General features: G+C 49.2%; 2 protein-coding genes across 5 annotated transcripts; one reads left to right on the top strand and one right to left on the bottom strand.

The window, feature by feature from the left end:
- The first annotated feature begins 1,074 nt into the window (after window positions 1-1,074).
- Window positions 1,075-8,698, top strand: SYNC (syncoilin, intermediate filament protein). Of its 3 annotated transcripts, XM_069803017.1 has the most exons (5): window positions 1,075-1,284; window positions 1,377-1,627; window positions 4,094-5,402; window positions 6,703-6,827; window positions 8,075-8,698. In XM_069803017.1, the coding sequence occupies exons 3-5, from the start codon at window positions 4,101-4,103 to the stop codon at window positions 8,136-8,138; spliced, it is 1,491 nt and encodes a 496-aa protein (XP_069659118.1). In that variant the 5' UTR covers window positions 1,075-1,284; window positions 1,377-1,627; window positions 4,094-4,100; the 3' UTR covers window positions 8,139-8,698. The 3 variants fall into 3 exon arrangements, with proteins under 3 accessions (XP_069659118.1, XP_069659117.1, XP_069659116.1); XM_069803016.1 differs by lacking the exons at window positions 1,075-1,284; window positions 1,377-1,627 and adding an exon at window positions 2,544-2,717; XM_069803015.1 differs by lacking the exons at window positions 1,075-1,284; window positions 1,377-1,627 and adding an exon at window positions 3,275-3,477.
- Window positions 8,699-9,132: 434 nt separating this feature from the next.
- Window positions 9,133-18,132, bottom strand: RBBP4 (RB binding protein 4, chromatin remodeling factor). 2 transcript variants are annotated; one of them, XM_069803001.1, is made up of 12 exons: window positions 17,926-18,132; window positions 16,806-16,953; window positions 16,006-16,151; window positions 14,546-14,719; window positions 13,520-13,635; window positions 13,201-13,361; window positions 12,949-13,075; window positions 12,762-12,839; window positions 11,540-11,616; window positions 11,361-11,418; window positions 11,159-11,269; window positions 9,133-10,277 (listed from the first exon to the last, which is right to left on the bottom strand). In XM_069803001.1, the coding sequence occupies exons 1-12, from the start codon at window positions 17,939-17,941 to the stop codon at window positions 10,212-10,214; spliced, it is 1,278 nt and encodes a 425-aa protein (XP_069659102.1). In that variant the 5' UTR covers window positions 17,942-18,132; the 3' UTR covers window positions 9,133-10,211. The 2 variants fall into 2 exon arrangements, with proteins under 2 accessions (XP_069659102.1, XP_069659103.1); XM_069803002.1 differs by having other exon boundaries at window positions 16,806-16,950.
- Window positions 18,133-18,139: the final 7 nt, after the last annotated feature.

The raw sequence follows: 18,139 nt of genomic DNA, 5'->3' as shown, positions 1-18,139 counted from the left end.
GCCGGGGTGAAGGGGCCACCTTGCGAGGGCAGGGCAGGAGCAGGCGCACAACGCTGCCGCCCTCCGAGCCAGGATCCGTCCCTGGAAGCGTTCCCAGCTCCAGCGATGAATCACACTTTCCCCCTGAGATCAGATTGCAGCTCCTGCGCATGGAGGGGGGGACACACCAGATCCGCACTGCTCACCCTGCTGCAGCCGGAGCCCCCGCGGCCTCGGCAAACAGACCCACGGTGGGCCGCGTGCGGAGACCACCGGGCTGGCAGCATCACCCAGCTTCGCCGCTGCTAAAACCAGTTGGCGCTGGGGTTTGGGCAGGCTGGGTGCCCCGCGGTGCCATCGGCGCTGCCGGAGCCTCTGGCCGAGGAGGTCCCGAAGTTGGGGACCAAGCCTGTCCCTAAAGATTGTGGGATGGGGACAGAGCCAGAGCTGCCGTAGCGGTGCCAGGGTGGCGGTGCCAAGATGGTGGTGCCAGGGTGGCGAGACCACAGTGTCGGCTCCTTCCCTGCCCTCGGGGCGGATCTGCCTCGCGTAACGGGAAGGAAAAATCCACCGGGAAGGGGGATGGCAGCACCAGGTCAGCGGAGGCGAGGCGAAGGGACCCACAGCTGCTCTTTGCTCCCCGTGACCGTCTTCAGCCGCTCACCGGGTCCGTGCCGGGGACGCCGCGGCGGCGGTGGGGCAGGGCAGTGACTGGAGCCGCTGCCATTTATTCTAACAGCCGGAACATTTTGTCTCTGAAATACTCTCCTGCCTTTTGCTTTCCCCTTCGGCAGCAGCACCGATAACTCCCCGCCAGCTCTGTTTACCCGAGCAAAGTCCACTCCGGTTCGCAGACGACAGTGTCTTTCCGTGCCGGCCCAACTCGGCGCGTGCCCGTGGCCGGCCAGGCTCTGCCGAGCGCATCGGGGTCCGGCTGCTGACACCCGAGCTGGCCGTTGCCTGGTTATATCCACAAAACAGCCCCGCGCCGGGGCCGGGGCCGGGGTATCTTCTTACGGAGGAGAGAACAGCTGAGCCTTTTCAATCCCCACCCTGCCCTTGGCAGCTCATTAGATAAACCCCAGCCCGGGCTCTGCAGCGCCGCTGCCATCGTCCCCTCCATCCCCTACAAGGGTTTGTTGGACCCAGCCCGCACGACCCGCAGGTTTCTCCCCTTGGCAGTTTCAGCTCTAGATATATATTTATACACGCGACTTGTGCGAGTTAACAGCATTCCTCTCCTATTGAGTCAAAAATCTCGGCACAAATAGAGGCGCTTCATGGAAAAAAAGAGAGAAAAAAAAGGTGGGTCATGCTGAAAAAAGCAACAGGATCAAAACAAAAAAAGAAAAAAAAGAAAAAAACCCCCCACCTAAATCTCCCTTTTCCTTTTAAAGCTCTGTTCGCGGGAGATGGACAAGCGCAGTTATTTTAAACCTGATTTCGGCAGCCCAGCAGCGAGCAAGGCATGGGCAAGGTGTCGGTGATGGTGTTGGTGACGCAGGGACAGGGTGGCACTGGGCGATGTTGCAAGCTGTGGTACGCGTTGCTGGGCGATTTTGGGGCACGTAAGCTGGCGACTTCCTGAACGGCGAGTGCCGACTTCCTCAGTCACGGTGGCAGCGGGCAGGATCGGGCCCAGGCGGAGGTAGGCTCAGTTGGCTCTAATACCACGGGGGGCGGCCGGGCAAAGCGCCCGCTGGCCGTGTCACCACCTTGGGCGGTTGCACCCGTGCCAACACGGCAATATATCTAAAATATGTATTTTATATAAATACATGCTAATAATATAACCACTGAAGGGGCGGTTTAGGGTGCCGCGGGGTGGGGAGGATGGGGACGGGCACTGCGGGTGAGCGGAGGTGGAAAACCACGTCTGTGGGCAGCGAAGGCAGCGGTGCCGGGCACCTGGCCACCGCAGGGCTTTGCGGAGCGAAATACAACCAACTCCATCCCCAAAACAGAGGGGAAAGGGGAGGCAGAGATGGGGTTATGGGTGGAAGAGGAAGCGGAGGCTGCGTTCTGCCGTTACTGGGGTGTTTGCAGGGCCCAGCGGGGGCACCTAAAGACCCCTGAGTTATTGGTATTTAATACACGAATATGCTTTAATAAATACCAAGGGGAGTGCATCGCTGCCTGGCTGAGCACCCCGCTCTGTGCACAGGATGAGGCCGCAGCGTTTGGCGGCCACGTGCTGCATCCTCCTCTGGCGTTTCCCCTTCCAGCCGCCCACGTCGGAGGCAAACCCCACGCAGCTCCAGGGGACGCTGCCCAGGCACCCCACTCTCCCCATCCCGGCCCCCCACGTCCTGCCCGGGATCCCAGCCCTGCAGCTCCTGGGAAGGAGCCCCCAGCACCGTGGGAAGGGGCACGTTTAAGCAAACCTCCACCTTAAATCACGGGTGGGAACAGCGGGAGAGGAATATGGGGGGATGCGGGGGATACTCCCTAGGGATGCAGGCTGGCTGCAGCCAGCCCCTGCAGCTGCCTCTGCCAGGGATGCAGGCGGCTTGGCCTTCCCCGCCCTCCTCCTCCTCCTCCTCCTCCTCCTCCTCCTCCTCCTCCTCCTCCCCGGGGCGGAGGGAGCAGCAGCCCGCAGCTGGCACTGCAGGCGGTGGCCAAGCGAAGCGGCTGCTCCGGGGAGTCTGATTTCCAACCCTGTTTATTAATAACCCCCCACCCCATGCTAAGCCCATGTGCAGCGCAGAGCCGGAGGTGCTGGGCTCCAGGGGAGGACGGTAAGAGCCCACCCGGGGCGAGCAGGGAGGGGGGAGAGGAGAAGGGGCTGGTGTCTGGCCAAGGGGGGGTCCCATGGGTGCGGGATCCTTGGGGGGCGTGGGGCAGGCGAGGGGGCTGCCAAAGCTTGGGGTGCAGGGATGGGGTGGGGGGATCAGAGGTTCAGCACTCGGGGAGCATCTGTGGACCCTCAGGAGTGGGGGGCGGGGAACAGCCCCTCCAGGGTACCCAGGAGTGCTGCCCACCTGGGGGGCTCTGGGACGAGGAGTGGGGGGGTGGGAGCGAGCCCCTGAGCCCCACTGTGAAGGTGGGACAGCCGTCCTCCCCCCCTGCCCCACCCATGCAAAGCAGAGCCGGGAACTTTGAAAAATAAGCGCTGGCACTGGAGGAGGGCAAGGAAAAATGAAGCGGACCCCTTTCTCCACCTTTCCAGGCGCTGCCCCCTCTCCAGCCAACGGCCCATTAAGTCCGAGGCTGCGATGTGTCATCGCTGCCGAAAACTACCTTATTAGGAGAGAAAGTATCGGTGAAAATCAGTTCTTTCCTTAAAGCCGTTGCTGCAAGCCGAGGGCTGCCTGCGAGTGCCAGCCTGCGCTCATTCCTCAGGGGATGACTAGACATGAGCTCAGCGGTGTGGCCGGGAGGTGAGAGCATCCTCCCACCAAACCCACCGGCCCCAGCTCCTGGAAGCAGCAGGAAAAGCCCCGGCTCGTCCCCGAGGGTTGTCCTCTCCATCCTACCCCAAATAGCACCCGAGCAAATGTGAGACGCAAGTATTTGGTGGTGGCAGCTGCAGGTACCGGGGCTGGGGATAATGATGGGATCGGATGACTCTGCAAAGAGGAGCTTGCTGGGCTCCTGCTGCAGAAACTGCCACTCGCTCCGGCACTGTGCATGCGGTGCTTTACTCCATCTCAACCATATCAGAGCCTGCCTGTGCTTTAGAAGCACATTCCCTTGCTGTGAGGTTATGCCACATGCTAAAATCCCCGCAAGTTTTACTGGGAGTGTCCACGCCGGTCACACCGGTGCCGCTGGGAGAGATCGGCTGCGACAGGGTGGCAGTTTCTCTCGGCACTAGAGTAGCTCTTGGTTTTGGGGTCTGGGTTTGCATCCCTCGCTCTTTCTCCGTGGCAGTCAGTCACTTTAAGAGGGTTTTCTTCCCTTGTTTTCGCCCATGACAAAGCTGACAGTTTGGCTCCAAGTTGTCATCAGAGCATGCCCTGCCCAGTGTGCACAGCCTGTGGGTGACATGGGGATGGTCACGGCAGTGGGGCCATGGCGAGCGCACCCCCAGCTCAGCCTGCTGCGGGGCACCCGCGTCTCGCTGAGACCTGTTACACTCATTGCTCTGGTTCACATCTCCTCTTCTTTCCAGGGACCTGATGGCAGAGCCCGAGCCCCGTCTAGAGCTGCAGCTGGATGAAGTCGGAGCATCCTCAGCCCCGCAGGGAGAGGCTGCAGGTGCTGCTCCGCACCCGGACCTTTCGCGCAGCCCGTTAGACCCCGCGGTAGGGGTGGGGGTGACACCCCTCCACGGGGACAGCCCAGATGCTGGCCAGGAGCTGCAGGCAAATGTCGGGGACACTTCCTTGGAGGTAAACATGCCAGGGTCCCAGCTGGACGAGGATGTGGCTGGGGCCGGGATCCCGCTGGACGTGGACGTGGCAGGAATCCCGCTGGACGTGGATGGAGTAGGGATCCCGCTGGATGCGGATGGGGCAGGGATCCCACTAGGTGTGGATGCAGGTGGGACGGGGATCCCACTGGACATGGATGCAGATGGAGTAGGGATCCCGCTGTACATGGACACAGACGGGGCAGGGATCCCAGCTGACATGGACGCAGACAGGGCAGAGATCCCAGCTGACATGGATGCAGAGGGGGCAGGGATCCCCTTGGACATGGACGCAGAGGGGGCAGGCAGCCCCCTGGACACGGATGGCACGGAGCATCAGTGTCTGACCCTCGAAGAGCTGGGGGACTACTTCCAAGAGTGCATCGAAGCCGTCGAGCAGCTGGAGAAAGAGAGAGACAGCCTGATCGCAGAGCTCGCCCAGCTCCGGGAGCCAGCGCTGCAGGAGATCCGCCATGCCCACGAGGAGATCCAGGCAGCCTGCCGGCTGCTGGCCAAGGTGGAGCTGGAGAGGGACAACCTGAAGGACGAGATCCGACAGATCAAGCAGAAGCTGTTCAAAGTGACGAAGGAGTGCGTGGCTTGCCAGTACCAGTTGGAGAGCCGGCGGCACGACCTCTCCCAGCACGCTGCTTACCGGGGCGAGCTGGAGACCCAGGCTGGGCAGCTCTCTGGCGAACTGTCCCGGCTGAAGGAGACCTGCGAGAAGGAAAAGGAGGTTTTGAGGCAACGGCTGGAGGCTCCGCCGTGTCGACAGGATAACCTGTACCTGCAGGAAAGCCGGCGGCTCTCCATGGAGTTCGAGAGCTTCGTGGCGGAGAGCCGGCGGGGTCTGGAGGAGCACTACGAGCCCCAACTGCTGCGGCTGCTGGAGAGGCGCGAGGCCGGGGCGAAGGCGCTGCAGGAGATGCAGGGGGAGATCCAAGGGATGAAGGAAGCCCTGCGGCCCTTGCAGGGGGAGGTCAGCCGGCTGCGGCTGCAGAACCGGAGCCTGGAGGAGCAGATCATCCTCGTCAAGCAGAAGCGGGATGAAGAGGTCGGGCAGTATCGGGTACGCGCCCCGGCTGGGCACCCCTCGCACCCTCTTCTTTGGAGAGTGGGAGTCATTCTTTGCAGCCGGTGAAATGTGGATGCTGAACGTCTCGCTCGTAGGGCCAAGGGGAGGAGTGGGGTGGATGAGGAGGGTAAGGAGGTGGAATATCTCCTCCTGGTTCAAGTCAAAAGCATCCCCTGCCCTGGCACGGGCCAGGGGAAGCAGCAGCCCCTGGGCGCAGGGCAAACCCAAGGTTACAGGGATGCGGTGGGAAAGTGCTGGGGCTTCACTCGAGCTGCTAGAAAAAAAAGGTTTCTCCTGCTTATAGTCTTACTTGGTTTTGACCTGCCCCTCGGAAATGGCTCCAGCAAGCAGGGATGAGGCAGAGGGGAAGGACGGGAGGTTTCCTTCCCAGAGCGGGCTGGTGGCAGAGCTGCTGAGCCCAGGCACCACATGTTTCTTGCAGCTTGCACTAGCACGGGGGCTGAGCTAAGGCGCCTGGAAAAGTCAGTTTTAAGTAAAGGTGGCTTTTCTTTTTTAAAAGCCCAGCCCTGCCAGGAAGGGTCTCGCCTCCTGTGCCCACAGCCCAGGAGCCAGGCTGCCTCCCGAGAGGGTTATTTCTGGCTGCGCCAGGCATCTCCCCCCCCCCCCCCCCCCCCGGCACCTTGTCCTGAGGGATAAGGCAATTCAATATCTACAAGAGCACATTTGGCAAAGAAGCTCCACAATTAATCTCTGCTGTTTCAACACTCCCTGTTCTCTGCTCGTAATCGCTGCCTCCTCCCAGCCTGGCTCTGAGCAGCTTCTGGAAGCTGGCATCCCCCCTCCATTGCTTCTCCTCTCTGCTGAGCTGGGGACCAGGTCACCAGCGCCCACAACACTGCTAGTCTTGGGTTTCAGGGTCCACTCCCTCTGGAAGGACAGGACTTTGGGGCATCCCTGATGTGCCTCCACATTTTCTTTTTCCCAAATTCCATGTTTATCTTCTCCTGACTCGTGGGTTTATACAATTCTGACAGCATCTCAAAACACACACAAAGTAGTCTAGGGGATGAAACCAACCAGCCGAGAGAAGCCTAAGAACCCAGCGCATCACATCCCAGCCCAAGCTCCCACCTTTGTAATAAAACAAAGCTTTTTTGCAGAGGTTTTTTTTAAGACAGTAGTTGGCCAGCCATCAGCCTGGCTGTGCTTTGTCCAGAACAACACCATCGACAGGCAGATTCCCCCTCCATGAGAGCGTGGGCAGCAGCTGAGCGTGGTCACCGAGACAGCCTTCCTCCCCCAGGTAATCCACTCTTGTCTTCTTACTCTCCAGGAACATGTTGAGGAGCTGGAAGACAGGCTGAAGGAGCTGAAGAACGGGGTCCAGCTCCAGCAGCGCAAGAATCAGGAACTGGAGGAGCTGAGGACCAGCCTCCACCGGGAGCTCTCCATCTACAAGTCCGTCTGTGTTTCGTCCCTGCAGTGCGGGGGGGGCTGGGAGGAGGAGGATGGTGGAGAAGAGAGGCTGGTGGTCACACAGCTATTGGACACCATGGGCTTTTGGTCCTGGTCCCTGGGCACGTGGCCGGTGTGTAAGCAAGGGGTCTGGTGGGGCAGCACAGCAGGAGCTCCAGACCTTTGGCCATCCAGGAAATAGGGATTTGGTAGAAATTCCTGTACACAAGGAGTGGAGGTTGCTTTCCAAGTTGCTTTCCGAGAAGCAGGCGTGGCAACTTAAAACTAAGTGCCAGTTTCCTTAGGAATATTGGAAAGGAGCTGTGGTTTAGATTGGGAAACACCATTGTGGGTGCTTTCCAGTGAGAGAGAACTATCTGCTTATCACTCCCTACTGCTGGTTTCACTCAGGTCTTCATTACACAGGATTTTTTAAAGCTCCAGAAAATGTCTTTAAGTTTGTGGACTATTTTACTCACCAAAATTTGTGGTGTTATGTGTTACTCCAATCTCAGCTGTACACACTCTTAACCATTTTCTGTAGCTTCACTGTTACTTTAGTACTTTTTTCCTCTTCTCCACTCAAACCTCCTCATGCAAGCACACCACGGGAAGATATTCCCTGCCACAAATAGCTATAGTTTCTTTTATCCAGGTAAGACTTCAGCATGGTAAGCACAGGGGAAGACATCTCTGTTTCAGCCTGGCACATCACCAGCCATTCCAAGACGTATTAATGAGAGTGACTGCATTTACTATTCAGACCAGATCCCAGCAACCCCATGTCTTTGCTGCTTGGGGTCCTTCTAAATCACAGACTAATATTTAAGCCTGGGTGCAGCAGCGCAGTCTCTTAACTCCTGGCAATCTACAAACTGCTGTCCCTGGAAGCAATAGCGTGCAAGGTTTCTCGTGTGTCAGGACACCTCATTAAGTTTCACATTTGCACCAGGGACCTCAGAGTTAAGTATGGCTCCGAGCTGCCATCTCCCATAGCTCACACCAAAAATTACATTCCCTTCTGTTAAAGCTAGTTTGTTTGCCAGGGGTTCTGGAAGGGCTGGGCTAGGTCTGCGCACTCACAAGACCATATACTGAGCCAGTTTAAGCATTCCCTAATTACTTTCTTCCATACCGTGAAAAGAAAGAATGTTTTTCAGAAATAACATCTGCCCCCCTTCCCCATTTTCTCCAGCCAGAGTACCTGAACTAAATATCCAGTAGCCTTAATTTACTTTCTACCCATACAGGAGCTGCTTAGAAATCTACGGCCACCTTTGCAAATCGGAAGAAAAAGCAGACCAGGACCGTTAGGAACGGTGGACTTTTCCTTGTTGTAGCAAAAGCAAAGGACAGAGGCATCTGCAGGAGACCTCGCCTCTTGCTGCTTATCCTACCTGATGCGCAGCAGCTGCCTGAAGTCAGGAATACCAATCATTTGCTTGTGTGTATTTCTCAAGGCGCTGCTGCTGATTATGTAGTAAAACTGCTTTTCCACAGAGGAGCAGAGGAAATAATACTTGCACTGAACAATGGACATATATGAAGGATAAGATATATGTTTTACTGTGTTCAGAAAATGTATCTTGTCTTGTTTCATAGTGGATTGTATACAGAAAGTATTGTTCTGGAAGCTAGTGTTAGGGGGGGTTGATTTTTAAAAGTTTACATGTGAGAGAAGCTTTATCCTTTTAACAGGATTTTCTTTTGTATTTCAAGAGTCTCTGCTGTATTGTGACATGCTTAAAGGTCCTTTCCAACCTAACTGATTCTATGCTCCACTGTGGGCCACAGAAACTAGTTTGTGGATAAGAGGTTTCCACTTTATATTATATAAAAGTCTCACACTGAAAATAAAGGTCGGAGTTTAAGGATCCTTTTCATTCTCAAAGCTGTCTCAAAATAACAAGCTTGTGTGTCAAACCAAGGTACTTCAAAGTATCAAACTATTCATGCTGCAGACTAATAAAAAAAAAAAAAAAAAAAAAAGTTCTGTGGTAAGGGCTACAGGCAGACCCAAAATCCAGACAGCAGCACGCTTCAGGTGGAAGGCACACTTCAGTGCATTCTTGACTGCTTGGGGATATGAAGTACTCATTTACTCATTTCACAAAGAAAGCAGCAGAAACAAGAGGGGGAGAAGTGTCCACGTGTTAGAAACTAAGGAATATCTATACTGGCATCTAGTCTCATAGGACACGTATAGATAAAGACTACGCCCCTGCTTTCTGAAGAGGTATGCTTCACTCGACAAAGTAGTTAATGCGGAAGGAAAACATCAGTGCAAAAATCACAAAGCTACACAGCATTTACGTAGAAAAAATTTATTCCATCTGAAGCACTTACACGCAATTAGTCATGAGGAGCATGGAGAGTAACAGGTTGCTGGTGGAACAGGACACCCTAGTGGAAGATGTGCAGGAACTAGTGGTCAAGGACTAACTCCTAAAAAAAGTAGTTCATCCACATTTAGTTTGCTTTACAGATACCAGCTACCAATGCTGTTTTAGGTTACCGGGCATGCCATCTGTGGTACATCAGTTGGTAAAAACATACACCTTTACAACTTGGTGGCCCCAAGTTTTAAAAACCATTTCACAGAAAGGAAAGAAATATATGTGAAAACACAGCTCAAGAAACACACAATAGAGCAAAATACATGGAAGGTGAACAATGCTCTGCAGGAATAGCTAACGAATCCAAACCGCTGTCACCCAGCAGACGGGAGAAAAGGGAAAGGAAGGAAGGAAGGAAGGAAGGCAGGAAGGAAGGAATGAAAAACCCAGAATTACCAGTAGAGACAAAAAAATACAGAAAGAAATTTAATTTCAGTTCAAGTCAGAATCTGCAAGTCTGTTTTGTATCTGCAGAGGCAGAAAAATCCACAAGGTACAGATTAACTAAAGGAATCCCAAGACTTCTGAGTTGTACTGAAGAGGACAAGACCTTCCACACCATTTCTGAACTGTCAGTGGATTAACACTTGTATCATCTCCATTGGCTCAGGCATACTCTGGCAGCTCTACCAATTTAACTTTTGTTTAAATTAGGCAAAAGCCCACAACTGTAGCAAGCTAACAACAGAAGAAAAAAAACAAAACCAAGTTTGCTGTGTGATGAAGGCAGCTAAAATGGGACAGCCAGCCCTATACGCAAGAGGTTGCTGTAGGAAATCTGACCAAGGAGCTACAGCACAGTACCAGCTGAGTCGGGCTAAGCCCTTTTCTTAGGGAGTACTCACTGTCTGGGTTAAAAAGCCTGTTGATGGTATCTACAGAAGGATGGCTGAACACAAAGTCTACGTGTGTCTCAAAACCAGTGTTAAGTCAATATCAGGGCTGAGAGGGAAGAGAAGGAAAAAGACTAAAAATAGGAAAAGGTTGTCGTCTAGGATCCTTGACCTTCTGGATCCACACTTCCTTCAGGGTCTTCATCATTATATATGTTCTCCGCCTGCAAGACAGTGGAGGAGCCGAAGAAGCATTTACCACCACAGTGAACAGGATTCCATCTGCTAGAACAATTCAAAAAGTTCTGGCAGTTTTTCATCTGCAGGTATGTTATCACCCATCCCGGACCCCTCAAGGCCATTTAACATAAAAGAAGCAATGCAAATGACCTTTTCCATAAGAGCCATATCTCCAAAACATTTCATAAGTACCCTGTAGGCTACTGTAGCTTAAGGAAATCTGCCTTGTTAAAGTAGAGACCGCTGCAAGACTTACTTCAATTAACAGACTATTTTGTATACATTTAGTAGATCCTCTACTTTGCAGCAGCACCTTCCAAAAGAACTATGTGGAAGGCTGCTAAGAACAAAGCCCCTGGAAAACAATTTATAGATAAACAAAAATTAGGAGTATGGTCTTGTCAAAGGTTATTCAAATAGTACAAGACTGTTTTCCAAAACCTTCAAACAGCTGGTAATTTAGGGCCAGCAAACTTTTCCTATTCACCACCACCCCTCTCCATCTTCAGGAAGACATTTATATCATTTGCAAAGATTTCATTCTTTAAGACAATAACTAACAGAAACCTCAACTTCATCTTGGGTTCTCACACACCCTGTTTTCATTCAAACGTAGAAGGGAAAAATTTGATTCTGCACCAATACTTTTTTTTTTTAATCATGAGAAACACAGAACAGCTTCTGAGTATTTGTAAACCATTGTTTCAACCAAACCTAAAGTGGATTTCACTATCCCTTTGAGATTTAAGCAGTGCTACAAAATGAGTAATTCTGATAGCTGTAAATAAAACCAGGAATGCCGAAATCCAGGCAGTTCAACACCGTCTCTCATCTGCCACTTCCCGCACCTTCCCAAACAACTTACCATTTGCCAGACTTGCATGATATTATCTTCTGATACAGAACAAATTACCCAGGGTTCATTGGGATTCCAGGAGAAATCAGATATCTTTGCAGTATGACCACCATGAATAAACTAGTATTGGGGAAACAAAAAGGGGAATGTTTTCAAATCTACATCACAGAGATAACCAGTCAAAACAATCAATAAGATTCAAATGATTTACCAATAGCTCTGGGGGACCATCTTCAGCATCTTCAGGGGATTGCTCTTCTCCAATTTTACTGTTTAAAAAAAAAAGGGGGGAGGAAAAATGAAAAGGTGGGAGGTTGGTTGTTTTTTGAAGTGTGATGCAATTCGTCAATAGTATTTTGTCAGGACAACATTGACTAATTTGGGATTTACCTCAAGTCCCAAACATTTAGCCTGCGGTCAGTGCCACTGGAAGCCAATATAGTTTCATTATGGGGAGACCACTGAACCTACAGACAAGGATGAATTTAGAAAGAAAGTTAGTTTTACAAAGCTGTAATGTCACAGACATTCACAACAAACGCCACTATCTTTTGCATTGTGAAAGCTCTGTGAGAATTCAAATTGATATTAACTTGAAATATGGATATGTCCAGTAATAACATTCTAACACAGGAGGTAGGTTTGTGAACATTCGTACACTAAAAAGACATTTGAGCACCAAAAAAGCTACCACACGTAAGCTTTCCTCTAACAAAGACCACGTGTTATGAAGTGCAAACAGCCCTCAAGGATATTAGCTGCTCTTTACCTTAATAAGGATTGCAAAAATATAAACTATGGATTCCTTAAGTAGTAAGTACAGTTAATACATGAAAAGAAATCACTGTAATTAAGCTTAACTGCGCAAAAGCTTACGTTTACTACTTCTGCTGGAGATTAATCTCTTCAAAACACACTTTATAGGATCACAGGATTAGAAAAGAACACATAATTCTGCACACTAACCTGACATTTCAAGATTCCATGTGTCACTTTATTCAGAGGTAACTACAGTCTTAACTAGTAACCCTTCTACAAAAAATCTCTACATATTTTTCTTCTGAGTAAGGCATGAGTTGGAGATGGAAATACTGTATCTGCTAAGCACATGCTACCCATGATGTTAACATTCTATATTTACCCCAGCAAAATTAGCAATTGTTCGTTGTCACAGGATGTTCCGGTGATCCCCTTTAATGGGTACCAGCTAAAGCCTTCCTACAGGACCAAGCTGAGAAAATGAAAACACTGCAGCCATTTCATTGTGCCTCCCTGCTTCAATCTGCTGCCATGAATAATTTACATTTACTCTGTACTGCTAGCATTTCACCCTTCTGTTGTGGTTAAAGCTCTCGATCTTTGCTTGTTACATTCTGCCCCTGGCTTTCTGGACACTCTTATCTGTGCTGGAGCTCTACCCCACACAGAGTGCTATACAGCTCCACAACAATAAGCCAGAAAATTATAAGCAGATGAGAGAAAAGAATATAGGAGTTTTTAAGTGCAAGTACACTTAATAAAAACATAGAGTAGAAAAGAATGTTCTTCATTTTTTCCAGACAGCTAAGTAGAACTAAGTCTATGTGCATAAAAGAAAGACATTTTGTTATACCTGAAATATTTCATCTTTATGTGATTCAAAGGAGTGCAACTTCAGTTTTAGGTTCCTCAAGTCCCATAAAGCAACAGTCTAGGAAAAAACACATAAGAACATTTTTTTGTTGAAGTAACCAACAAATACATCCACATTTACGCACCAGAAACTAAACAAGTATGCTTCAAGTTCAAGGCAGACATACCTTATCAGCTGATCCCGTAGCCAGAATAAACTCACTATAGGGATTGAAAGAGAGGCAGTTGACTTCAGCTGTGTGAGCATCCACTGAATGGCTAGGTTTGGAGGTGTTGTTTGACCGAGTATCCCAACTGTCAGGGGAAAACATGGAATTGAAACAAAGGTTTATATCCCATTTTACTGAGGGACTAAGGAGCAGATGGGAAAGCAAGAGGGACAGAAGCACTCAGATTCTGAAGACATTAACCCCACTTACATCATGAGCTTCTGATCATCAGCAACAGATCCAAAAAGAGATTCATGGAGCAGGTGCCAAGATACATCTTCCACTACTGCTGTATGCCCTGTGAAGATGGTCTTTGCGTCCACCACTTTGCCTTCTTTTGGAACAGCACTAATATCCCACAAGCAAATGGTCTTTTAAAAAAAAAAAAATAAAATTAAAATTGCATCTTTAGACAGACACTCTTGTTACCTCCCCTACTCCTCCCCCTCAGAAAAAACAAAACGATTTTTGACCTTTGCCACGGGGCACAAAGTGCAGATTGTACCCAAGCTATATTTAAAATACTCACATGATCATCAGAAGCACTAAGCAAATGCCCACTCAGGTTGGGGTTCCATGACAGCCCATAACCTTCCTTCTGGTGTCCACGAAGACGCAGATCAGGGTTACACTCTCCAGAAGGGTCTGTAAAGAGGTGGCGTAAGAAAACCAGTGCCTAGGATCATTTCCAGCACATCCTGGAACACCTGGCATTAAGTTTTACTGTGCTTTACTAAACTTTGCTTTGACATTTTCAACAGGATCCCTCTCTAGCCTTTTGAGCACTCTCCCCAACTGAAGAATCACCTCATTAAAACAGAATGCACTGAAACAACAAAAAGCAGTTTGTCTTCTTAGCTTAATAAAAGCACTCTGCAGATTTTTCCAAGCTGCTTTTTTTTTTTTTTCTGGCTGGATGACCTAGCAGTAGTCCATTCTAAATTAGCGCTACAGTACCTGCTGAAGAATCAGAAGCCCAGTAGCCACCTCCATGCTTTGGCATGAGTCGCCTGATCTAGCTGCATGGAGGAACAGCAGCTCATCTCAGTTACTGCTCAAAAAACTCTTCCTGAACACTCTGCTGGTGCAGTATTTTTCTCTCCCTCATCATCTCCAACTCCATTTTGAAAGTGAGAAAGGCACTTCTGATCCTCCCCGCGAGTGGCAAAACTAGTTACTCTATACGATCTTGATGAGTTCATCGGTAAATGGCTGTTAATATCCTTACAGGATATCGGGACAACAGCTCAGCTACCCAGCAAATCATACAGTTTCCAAAGAGCCTCCTTCCACCACCCCAAATACCAACACACAGAGTGACATGATAAAACATGCAGTAGAACAGCAAAAAAAAAAAGCATACCTTTCTATTGATACATATTGCATACATATGTTTAAACTTCATATAAAATAACCTTTTACACTAAAAACCCACTTTCCCCTAAAATCACAAATGACATGCAATCCACAAAACTTTTTAACTCTTTTTCACTACACCAGCTTTTTCTTAAGGAAGGGCTAGCTGATCTCTGAAGCACAGACATAAAGCAGACACCTGGTTTAGAAGGGTGTTTGGTGTAATCAAAGACAAGGACATCACTGGATGGAGTCTTCGTAGCGATGATACATGGGTTCTGTGGCATGTAACGTGCTCTGTTCACTTCTCCCTCGTGATTTATCTTGATTTCAATTTCAATTTTTCCACTAACTGATCCAAAGCCTCCAAACTCTGGAAATAAGAATTTAGTAGTTGTAAATAACAAGCCCATTATTATTTACTGGTAGTACATCTGGTACTACCAAGCACTTATTTTGAAAGACAGTCACAAGAACAACTGTAACTGAAAGAATCCAGCTTTCAAATAGCATGTTGTTTTAAGCACCTCTATTCGTAACATCAAAATATCAGGATTTTGGCTAAGTTAAAGACCATTTCGTCCCCCCAGATTTTTACTGTTTCAAATTTAACAACACAAGCCCCACATTTATGATATCTAAAACTCTTATCTGTAATGAAGACATGTTGTACATTTGAAACAGATGTGATGTAACTGCACTTTCAAATATAACAAAATTCAGCATTGCAGAATAAACAAATTTCTGGTAAAAACAAATTGCTGCACTACATTTAAGATACAGGACTTTAATATAACTTGCTAAAGCTACCTTATCTTTATAAGTAAAGTCACAATAACTTAGTATTTCACAAAATTGCACAGCGCCATTCTTGCAAAAAGAGGGTTTTTTTGTTTGCCTTGTTTTTAAATTGGAGTAGTATGTTTTTGAGAAATACTAAAATAGAATAGAAACAAAGTATTTATTAGACAACATTGTGCTCATGAATAACTCTAAGAAGATCAAAATACTAATTGCACAATCCAGGCTTTCTGCAAAAAGAAGAGCAAATATTGGATTATTAAGTACTTTCACCAGGTAGAAAGAGTGATTCAACCAAGTAAAAATTAGAAACGTCTAACTTGTAGCAATGCTGACAGCCAACTAAGATTACAGAAAGCATCCAACTCAAGCCTGATATACCTAACAAAACACAATAATCTTTTTATCCAAGAGGGGCTGGCACAACTATCAGGCAGCAGAATTCAGACAAGAACATTTAAAATGCTACACTCCTCTGACATAAAATATTCTTTTACATCAGTGACTTTCTCACTGGAAGAGTTTATGTAATGCAAAAGTGATAATACGAATACCAATAAGCAGTACTCCATGAAATTCAATGTCAATTCCTGATGAGAAATAGTGAGGTGTGAGGTTTTACCCCCGACATGTACTTTTGCAATAAGTCTGCCACCTTCTTTTTCCATCATTATATTATTAAGACATTACATACATCCAAAAAACACAGTACTTGTCTATTAATTAAGGGTATCACTTAAAAATAAATTGATTAGTTTAGAAGTAGTATCTGAACTTTGCTGCCTGACTTTAAGGAATGACAAACGTTCTTTTGAGAAGGGAAGGAGAAAATGGTTAAAACTCCCTCTGGTTCCTTACCTCCTTTCTCACTATCATAGTGTGAAGCATCAAACTGTGCATCATCGTTCGGCAACTGCACACTAGCTATCACGAGATGATTTTGTTCATCTGAAGTATGGGTCCCCAGGACTAACCGGTGAATACTGAAATCTTTGCCTTCAGGTCTGCAAGGGAAGAGAGTTACATGACAAACAAAAAAAGGGGGTTACACAAATACTGAGCTGATTACAATGTTTTTTGATGACAGCTTCTAACACTAATAACACTGTTTAAAGTTATCATTGCTCTCCTGCTCCAACACCAAACTCGCTTCCTCCAGAGGAAATCTCTTATTGGAACTCAAGACCTCAACCTAAAATTCTTGCAGCACAACACTCTGACAGACCACCATTCCTATGCCTTCCTTTAACAGACCTTAGCAGCTCCTCCCAAGTACAACTCTGAGGGCATGAACATTCACTGCAAGCAGAACATTGTTATGGAAGCTTAGGACAAAACGGTGGTTATACAGAAATTATATCTAGTTCTATTTTTTAGTAGTTTTTTGCTTATTAGAGGGGAGGGTGAAGCTGGAAGAAGAAAAACATGGAAATGAAATGTGTAAAAATACCTTCTCAGTAATAGAAGACATTTTCCCAAATTATAAATGTCTCATTATCTCTCTAGTGTTCATAGTCCTCGACTTGCTGTTGGAAAGGCAAGGGTACAAAAAGCAATCAAGACAGAAAGGAATCACATACTGTCCTACCTTAACAAAAAGTGATCCTAGATTTACTATTTATTTTGCTTTAAAAAAAACAACAAAAGGATCAGTTTACCTTGTTACATCAGGAAGCCACTGAGCAGTCAAGCTGGGCCATTCCAGAGCATGGGTCATTACCAAATCGTATAAGAAGGGGGTATTCTTTTTCCATATTTTATACTCTTCATTAATCACACGTTCTTCCACTGCGTCATCAAAGGCTGCTAAAGTTTTTTTAAAAAAATGCATACGATTAGCCTTTATGAATATATTTACAACACACGCACAACACTGTGAGTGGGCAACTGAATAAAGAGCCAACTACATCACACCCTGGTTTCGTGTTAGACTACTCTATTCGAGTAGTGGCTAGATGATTAAAAATCCTTTGTTGCACATGCTAATCCTTGTTTCTGGATGTAAGGCTAGGAATTGAAATTAACCATGTCAAATTTCCATCATCTCAACAGAAACAGCGTAACAAAATTCTAAAACTTGTTGCCACAGGATGTTGTGGAGGCAAAAACCAGAATGGTGAAGATGTTTAAGTGCGGGAGGTCCAGCAACTGCTGTTAAATAGACCGGTCCAGGTGCAGCCTTGAACTCCTAGTTCCCAAAATCCGGTTTTCCAAGGCTCCTTCTGCTGCCTTCTTTCTCTCACACCATCTGCTGCTAACCTCCTCCGCTACAGAAACCAAACGAGCGCAGCAAGACCTTTGGGAGGGCACCCACGGAACACGGCTGTGTGGCCGGTGACATCTCTTTGTCTGCTGCAGGCAGGCAGCTGCCTGCACCCCTCCCGGGGGGACACACACGACATTTCTGCGGCCCTCCCCACCTACACCAGCCCACCGGCCTTTGCTCGGAAAAGACAAACTCCCTCCTTCGGGCGCCATCAAACGATGAAAAGGGGGGGGGGGGAGGGACCGGGATCCGGGCATGGTTCCCCCCCCCCGCCCTCCCCGGGCGGCGTCGCCGCCGCCTCGACATGTCGGGCCACAGGCCTCCCCCGCGCGGCCCGGGGCCGAGGGGAAGCGGCGGGCAGCGGGGTTCGGGGGAGACCGGCGGGCCCCGTCCCCGCTCCCCTCAGACAGGCGGCCGTTACGGGCGGGGGGGGGGGGGGGGGAGGGAGGGAGGGGTGTACCCCGCGCCTCACGGAGGAGGCCGCGCCGCGGGGCCTGCGCCGTGAGCCCTACCTTCCTTGTCCGCCATGGCGGGGCGGGGGCAGCGGGGCGGCTGCGGGGCGCGGGGCGGGCTGGGTTGCGTTGGGTTGGGCTGAGCGAGGCGGGCGGCCGGTTCCTCCGCTCCCTGCTCGGACCCCTCCGGCCGCGGTTCTATTGTTTCCTGCCCCCGCTGCGTGCCGCTCCGGCGCCGCGCACCCCTTCGCGCGCCAACGCCGGCCAATCGTCG

This window comes from Haliaeetus albicilla, chromosome 16 (genome assembly GCF_947461875.1).
Source record: "Haliaeetus albicilla chromosome 16, bHalAlb1.1, whole genome shotgun sequence".
Classification (NCBI taxonomy): domain Eukaryota; kingdom Metazoa; phylum Chordata; class Aves; order Accipitriformes; family Accipitridae; genus Haliaeetus; species Haliaeetus albicilla.
Note: the sequence above shows the minus strand (reverse complement) of the source record. Positions and strands in the feature narration are given on the sequence as shown.

Bases quoted from the DNA above. Each gene is read 5' to 3' on its own strand.
- RBBP4 (XM_069803001.1), bottom strand. The intron at 13,636-14,545 runs GTGTCTGCTTTA...ACCTCTTTACAG, and splicing joins CAAACACCCTTCTAAACCAG to ACCCTTCTGGAGAGTGTAAC. The intron at 11,419-11,539 runs GTAAATCCCAAA...TTTTTTAAACAG, and splicing joins CTAAATGTTTGGGACTTGAG to TAAAATTGGAGAAGAGCAAT.
- SYNC (XM_069803015.1), top strand. From the start codon at position 3,335: ATGAGCTCAGCGGTGTGGCCGGGAGGTGAGAGCATCCTCCCACCAAAC. The intron at 3,478-4,093 runs GTGAGACGCAAG...TCTTCTTTCCAG, and splicing joins CAAATAGCACCCGAGCAAAT to GGACCTGATGGCAGAGCCCG. The intron at 5,403-6,702 runs GTACGCGCCCCG...CTTACTCTCCAG, and splicing joins AAGAGGTCGGGCAGTATCGG to GAACATGTTGAGGAGCTGGA.